The sequence below is a fragment of the Quercus suber genome, unplaced genomic scaffold (genome assembly GCF_002906115.3).
Source record: "Quercus suber isolate HL8 unplaced genomic scaffold, Cork oak 2.0 scaffold_746, whole genome shotgun sequence".
Lineage (NCBI taxonomy): Eukaryota > Viridiplantae > Streptophyta > Magnoliopsida > Fagales > Fagaceae > Quercus > Quercus suber.
The window spans coordinates 251,428-259,565 of record NW_027070183.1 but is presented as its reverse complement, the minus strand read 5'-3'; the positions used below and the strand labels follow the sequence as shown (position 1 = coordinate 259,565).

General features: G+C 36.0%; 1 protein-coding gene across 1 annotated transcript; it reads right to left on the bottom strand.

The window, feature by feature from the left end:
- Positions 1 to 1,897: 1,897 nt before the first annotated feature.
- On the bottom strand, positions 1,898 to 2,347 carry LOC112035744 (uncharacterized). The gene has a single exon (XM_024068576.1). It carries the CDS (start codon positions 2,345 to 2,347, stop codon positions 1,898 to 1,900), a length of 450 nt encoding a protein of 149 aa, XP_023924344.1.
- Between the last annotated feature and the right edge of the window lie 5,791 nt (positions 2,348 to 8,138).

The following is an 8,138-nucleotide window of genomic DNA, read 5'->3' as shown; positions in this document are numbered from 1 at the left end:
AAAATTCAATAAATTCAACTCATGCATAATGTACTTCTTTCCATAACCCTTTGTTAAGATACTTCAAAAACTGTTAAAAATGCAACTAAAAACCAGTAAAAAAAACTACCCAAATCTGTTCAATGCATTTTTCCTAGAGTTCAACTTATAAAAGAGCAATAATGAAATTGTTTTCTCAGCAACCAAACAAAGCACAAAAGAAAAATTGTAGACCAAGCACTTGAAATAGAGCTCCAACAAATAAATAAATAATAATAAATAATCAAAGAGCAACCTGTTTCCTTCGCAAGTGGGGCAAAGGCAAGGATTGATAGCTACAGGGTCATACATAGGCAACCACTCTATGGTGGCATTTCCATTGCACAGTTTGCATTTATAAAACCCTTTTCCTTTGCAAACCCCACAAGGCAACGCCACCTTTCTCTGCACAAAAAACCCACCAAGAAAATCAAACTCAGAAGCAAAAAGACTAGCAAAAGAGAGAAAACCCACCGGTGGAAGCAAGGTTGAGAGTTTTACCCATTTGCTTTTGAGAAAACCCACCTTTCTCTACACAGTTTGCTTTTGAGTTTTACCCGTTTCGCTTTATTGTCAAAACGAATCGCTTTGATAGTGGTGGTGGAAGCGAGGTTGAAAGTTATTAGTCCACTGGTGATGACAGCGGCTGCGGTGGCCAGCAGGCGAATTGGCTTTGGTATTATTTTTGTGTGTGCGAATTTTTTCAAACGCAATTTTTCAAACAGTTGGAGTGCATGAAGGTGATTAGGCAGGAAACCCAATTTTTTAAATGGGCTGGTGGGAGAAAGGAATAGCACGATGGCTGGTGGCACTTGCAACGGTGAGGACCGTGGGATGGAGAGAGAAAATCCTTGGAGATGAGAGTTTGAACTTTGAAATTTCAGATGGGCTAGTGAGAGAGAGAGTTTGAACTTTGAAATTTGAGAGAGAGAGTTTGAACGGTTGGTGAGAGAAAAGGGGCCTGACTATTAACCTTGGTTTAACTAGAGTTGAATTTGTTGAGTTAAGTGTGTGTTAACATTTTAAATGACGTGGCAGGTATTTGGCCCTTAATAACTTTTAAAGAAATCCTTACTGTGTACTAGAGCCTCTCCATTTCAAAGGGAAATGGAGAGGATCCGGATCCCAATTTTCCTTTCCCACCTTTCATGCCCAACTTGTTCTCCAAAATTCCAGAACATCCCATCGAAAAACCCACCACCTCTACTTCCTTTTCGTAGCCCTCCAAACCCTGCAAAACCTGCTCCTTAGAGTTTGCTTCTAACCCCTTCAAAATATCCGCAGGATACCCCTTTCCCATGTTTTTTTGTTTGCTCCCTTTGATCTCGTGGACAATATTAGCAACTGTGGGATTTGAAATCGACTACGTGTCAGAGAGCTCCTTATCGATATCCTCAAGTAACGCCTCAAAACCTACTGCTATATCGCCTACTTTTGTAATCCTAGAAATCACAGAATCTGGATTTGAGCCCTCTTGGAAAGAGGTTGCTTCTATCACCGGTTCCATCACTGACAAGTTCTTCATTTCGCCACCTTCCCATCTTGCATTGAGAGGTAATAATGGTAGCCCTGAAGGGTCATCCCTTTGCTACACCACCCCCTCCGATGGGTTGGCCCTTGACAAAAGATTATTAGCTACACGTGAGCTAAAACCTTTCACTTCAACAGAATGTCTTCTACTTGGACCAAACTGACTTGCTTTAATCTAGTGCCCAAATTGTTGTTGTTCCACCGTGAGAGAGCCTTTGCTCTTTAGCCATGTCTCACACTCCTTGTCATCGTGTGATAACAAGCCGCACCAAAAGCAAATGTTAGGAAGTCATTCATATTGGAAAGAGACCCATCGTTCCAATCCCTCCTCAAATGTTACATTCCTACCTCAACAAAGCGGGTGGGTAGTATCAATCCTAACTCTGACACGCAAGAAAGTCCCACCCTTCAATTCGGACTCATCGCCTGAATTAATGACAGACCCAATGGTCTCGCCGATCTCCCTTGCTATCTCTGTCGTCATGTACTTGAAAGGAACATCATGCATTTGAATCCAAAAGGAACAAAATTTGAACTCAATTTCCTTTAGAGCCTTACTGCCCTCAAAACGATGGAAAATAACCAAGTATCTATTGTATGACCATGGTTTGCCAAGTAGAACCTTCTCTACATCAACCTCTAAATCAAAATCAAAGAGTAGGATATTACTTCTTGTACTCGTGATGTGGAAACTTCCCTTCATACGCCAGAGTGGTCGAAAAGTATGGGCCACCGCCTCCATATTCAGAGCTCTCCTAATGTAGAACTTTGCAACCAAGGCGAACTTCGAATTTGACATTTCTGTGACAAAACCACTTTTTTAACCTCCCTCGCAGATAACAAAAGGTTATCACATCTGCGAGTTATCTCTTCCATCCCCACCAGTAATAGAGTTACTATGGCGAAGAAACACACGCCTTTCTCACAGAGAAAAGCAACGAGAATACTACAGAGTAGAGCCTAAGAGAGAACTCCTACACTCATACGTCCGAGAACATTCATGTTGGTATCTTGGTGAAGCTCTTAGAGCATGCTTTTATCCCCTATCTAGGAAGTCTCAACAAATGTCCTTCCACCCTAGAATAAGACCCCTAGAAAGGCAATTCTAGCCTTTTGCCCTTAAATTTTTTTTTTTTTTTTTAGCAATTTGCACTTATTTGAAAACTATATAGGGATATGCCCCTGTTTCGATACTCGATTACCTTGAAATTGAGTTTTAATGAAATACTCAATTCGTAGAAAATCGAGTTATGCCCGATCAAACTTAAAAAATAAATAAATAAATTTGCATGGAACTCGAGTTTCAGGAAATTGAGTTCCATGCAAAAAAAATTTATAACTGTGATCGCCTCATATTCAGAGAGACATATAATGGCGTTTTTAACCTATAGTGACGTTTTTAAGCCCTATAGCGGCGTTTTCCTACAAAAAAAAAAAAAAAATTACAAGTCTGATTGCCATGGATCAAGTTTGAGGAGCCTTATAGTGGCGTTTTTAAGCCCTATAGGGCGTATAGCGGCGTTTTCTTGCAAATTTTTTTTTCCATAAGTCTAATTGCCCCATACTAGGTTTAGGGAGCCCTATAGTGGCATTTTTAAGCCCTATAACGGCATTTTCCTGCAATTTTTTTTTTATAAGTCTGATTGCCTCATACCAGGTTTAGGGAGCCCTATAGTGGTGTTTTTAAGCCCTATAGTGGCATTTTGAAACTTGATTTCCTTAAAATCGAGTTCCATGCATTTTTTTTTTTTAAAAGTTTGAACGGGCATACTCGATTTTCTACGAATCGAGTATTTCACTAAAACTCAATTTTAAGGTAATCGAGTATCGAAACAGGAGCATATCCCTATATAGTTTCGAAATATGAGCAAATTGCTAAATAAATAAATAAAAAATTAAGGGCAAAAGCCCATTTTGTCCCCCCTAGAAATACTCCAAACAGTAATTACATCTAATACTTTTGTTTCCACTATCAATATTCACTTTATCCAAAATGGTAACATATTTCCACAATCGAGGAACATTCGGACCATTATTTGACTAGCTAGTGACATATTTGTTGGTCAATTTTTCGATACTCATATTACCTACAAATAACTCAATAACATATTTGTACATTATATCTATATCATTGTCAAATAATAATATTCATATACAAATGGAAAAAAAATAACAAACTAAGACCCACTAACCCATTGAATATCAAATAATATTATATTAATATATTCATATACTAACCAAAAGAAAAAACAAATAATAACCAAAACAAACACGGACCCACCATATACATATAGTCATGTATTAATCAAAAGACAACAATATAGAGGGACTATCTGGGCTTTTGCCCTTAATTTTTTTTTTTATTTAGCAATTTGCCCCTGTTTGCAAACTATATAAGAATATGCCCCTCTTTCGATACTCGATAATCTTAAAATCGAGTTTCTACGAAATACTCAATCTATAGAAAATTGAGTTATGCCCGATCAAATTTTTAAAAAAAAAAAAAAAACATGGAACTCAATTTTACGGAAATCAAGTTCAAAAACGCCACTATAGGGCTTTAAAACGTCACTATAGGGCTTAAAAACGCCACTATAGGATTCACTGATGGGGTAATCACACTTATAAAACAATTTTGCAGGAAAACACCGCTATAGAGCTTTAAAATGTCACTATATGGCTTAAAAACGCCACTATAGGGTTTCCTAAGTGGTATCACACTTGTAAAAAAAAAATTCAGGAAAAATCACACTTATAAAAAAATTTTTGCATGAAAACGCCGCTATAGGGCTTTAAAACGTCACCATAGGGCTTAAAAACGCTACTATAAGGTCCCTAAACCAGTATGGCGTGACCACACTTATATAAAAATTTTGCAGGAAAATGCCGCTATAGGGCTTTAAAACGTCACTATAGGGCATAAAAATGCCACTATAGGGCTCCCAATTATAAATTTTTTTTTTTCATGGAACTCGATTTTCCAATATTCGAGTTCCATGCTTTTTTTTTTTTTAATTTTTAAATTTGATCAGGCATAACTCGATTTTCTATAGATCGAGTATTTCGTAGAAACTCGATTTTAAGATTATCGAGTATTGAAACAGGGGCATATTCCTATATAGTTTGGAAACAGGGGCAAATTGCTAAATAAAAAAAAAAATTAAGGGCAAAAGGCCAGATAGTCCCAATATAGAGAGACCTAAAGTCTGAGCAGATCACAAAATCACTGACCCACTTGAAGAGATCCATAATGGCCCACCCAACAAAGTAAACAACAGTTACAACTTTTTTTGTTTTTTTATAGGTATAAACAATAGTTACAAACTTACAATACACTGACCCACGCAACAAAGTAAACAATAGTTTTTATTATTATTTATAAACACTCCGATTCATTCAAAAAGCAGCAATAAAAGATCCAGGACAAAGCCTGCTAGAGTACAATCCGAAAAAGTCTGAATTAAATACATCAACAATTCCCATAGGAGAGGCATCAAACTAAAAAAAAGTTACAATACATATAAAAAACAAAACTTAAATAGTTTAAAACAAAGAGTGTAAAGTCTGTCGCTTTAAGTGACTAAGGGTTAAGAGTTAGGGCTATTCAGGGATCTACCGCCGTTGACAAAACCAGCCTGAACTGCACTGATCTGCCCCCCTCATGGCTCAATCGAAGCTTTTCGGTGCAATGGTCAATGGGCTTTCTCCAATGCCAATGTTAAGCCGGTGTAGCGATCAGCGTCGATTTTTGCACACCACTGAACACCGAACCAAACCGAGGTGTGTATATATGTATATATAATGTTAGGACATATGTGAATCATGTTAGTAACATATGTCACTTAGAATTGGCTAATCTTTTGATAAAACGCATTTTACTTGTAATTAGGTAGATCTAAGATGTGCTTAATACTTCAAGGAACAAGAGTTCAAGTCAAGTGTTAAAACCATGCAAATCTATTCAAGAAAAAAGTGAAGAAGTGCTGGATTTTAAAACTCGACAGCTAGCATCTATCGAGGTTTAAAAGGCAGTTTTAGTCCGATGCTCGACAGCTGCTCGATAGATAACCTATCTATCGAGAATTACGAAAATTAGTTTTTCAGATCTAATTTTACACCAATCCGTGTGTATTTGTTTAGGCTTTCTTTTCTCACAACCCTAAACATATATAAGGATTATTTTAAGGGTCATCACAGCTGATGCAACTGAATGCAAAAGTTTTTCACAAGCATATTATGACCAAAGACATATGCCCTAGTTCATCTTTCTCTTGAAGAAGTTGCTACGTTTGTACACCATAGGATTTTGTAACTAAGGAGTTTCGTGATCTTCATCGTGTTGATGAATTGAAGAACTTTGCAGCCAACATCCTTCTCAAGTTGGTGGTTAGTTACGTAGTTGGATCCATGCATTGAAAATGAGAGATTGTCACTACAGAACAACTCCAATTTGGTATAAGGTAAGGTTCAACTGTAGGTTGGTATAAGGTACTAGGATTCTGATAAGTGTAATTTTTACATGATTTTTATTATCCTCTTATTTATTAAAATTGTTAGTTTTCCTTTATTTCTTTTGATTTGATTTGATTTTTTTTATTTATATTTATCTATTCATTTGTGCTTTGAAGGAATGAGAAGAGCAAGGAATCAAAGGAATTTTGTACAAAATCCAAGTCCAATTCGGATTAGGATTCCAGCCTGCACATCAGTTAGTATTTTTAGCATAACTTTGGCCTCAGATATCCAATCAAGATGATTCAAGTTGGGCTGGAAAGTTAACTTAAAGGGCTACAACTTTGTAGTTTACCAAAAGTCAGAATTCTGACATTAAATGGGCCAAAATCGTCGGTTAAGTGAAGCCTAAAAATCTCGGATTTTATCCAAACGGGAATAGGATTCCTTGACCTATTTAAAGGCTCTTTAGGGTAAAAAGAAAAAAAAAAGGAGAGAAAACCTGAGAGGAAAAGGGGGCTGCCGCATTGAAGATTTTTCTTTTAGGAGTCTTTCTGAAGAGGAGGATCTGAGGGCAAAGGCGAGAGCTTCATGTTGATCAACCATCAGATGAAAGACATAAGTTTTATTTGTTTTCTTTTCAGTTTTATTATGAACTAAATTTTATTTTCTAGAGCGTTGATGTAGTCTAGCAATGAACACACAATTTATATTAGTAATGAGTCTCCAATTAATTAAATTCACATAGAGATATGGAATTGTTAGTTGAAGATATTTTTAATATTATTCGAGAAAAGATATTGAATACTTAAGGAATTTTTAATCATCAACGGGAGATTATTAGAATTTAATAATTAGGAAGAATAAATTGTGTGGGATTTGTTAGGTGAAATCAACTGCTCTAGATCCATTCTTATCATATTTTTACACTTTTAGATTTTACGCTTTGTTAATTTTTTTATTCATAGATTTATTTTTATTAAATAGTTTAATTTAATTCAAATAGTAGAACGTTCCATCTATTTTCGATTTTTCAAATAGTACTTAATTTAGTAAATTTTGGTATTCAATAACATAGTTAATCCATGTGGGTTCGACATTCGTTTTCTAAAAACACTTTACTACTTGTTACGATTCCGTGCGCTTGCAGATTATTTTACGCGAACAGATTCCTTTACTTGTAACCGCTTATTGTGATAATAGTGGATTCTCAGGAGTGGTGACCTTAAAATCACCCGGTGGGGTTTTGCCTTGGAGGTTTTCCCCATTCGTAAACAAATCACCGTGTCAACTTTATTTTCTGCTACATATTAAATTAGTTGGTGATTTATTGGTACTACCATGCATATTGCATGTTAGTTGATGAATTGAAGAACTTTGTAACCAACATCCTTCTCTAGTCACGTACTTGGATCTGTGCATTAAAAATGAGAGATTGTCACTACAGAACAAGACCAATTGAGTATAGGGTAAGGTTCAACTGTAGGTTGGTATAAGGTACTAGGATTCCTTTACTTGTAACCGCTAATTGTTATAGTAGTGGATTCTCAGGAATAGTAACTTTAAAATCACCTGGTGGGGTTTTACCTTGGAGGTTTTTCCCATTCGTAAACAAACCACCATGTCAACTTTATTTTCAGCTGCATATTAAATTAGTCGGTGATTTGTTTATGCTACCACACATATTGCATGTTAGTTGAATTAACTAATTAACTTGGCTAATTAATTGGTTAATTTATCACAAAAGGTCAATACATTCTTGGCTGATCATATAATTCTATGTTTTTATTTTTTTTAATATAATATAAATACTAAACCCTAAACGGAGCGTTTTATACTTTTAGTTTCAGGATAGGTTTTAGTTTTCAAAAATAAAGCCATATTTGCTTAGTTTTACTGTATAAAATATTTTCTCCTCTTTTGCTCTCAGCCACATGTTGATGCTCATTTTTAGGCCCAATAGCAAAAAGAACCCCAACAATATGGGCATGGAAGAGTTAGTAGATGGCTAGAAAAATCATGAAGCCTGGAGGGCAGGAACAATGGTTCACAAGCCCATAAAGAACACAAGTGGGCCTTGAGGAAAGTAGATAGGCCTAAAGGAACCTGAAGAGAGAGATAGTAAACCCATGAACATT

Coding starts and splice junctions, on each gene's coding strand:
- LOC112035744 (XM_024068576.1), bottom strand. CDS start 2,347: ATGTCAAATTCGAAGTTCGCCTTGGTTGCAAAGTTCTACATTAGGAGA.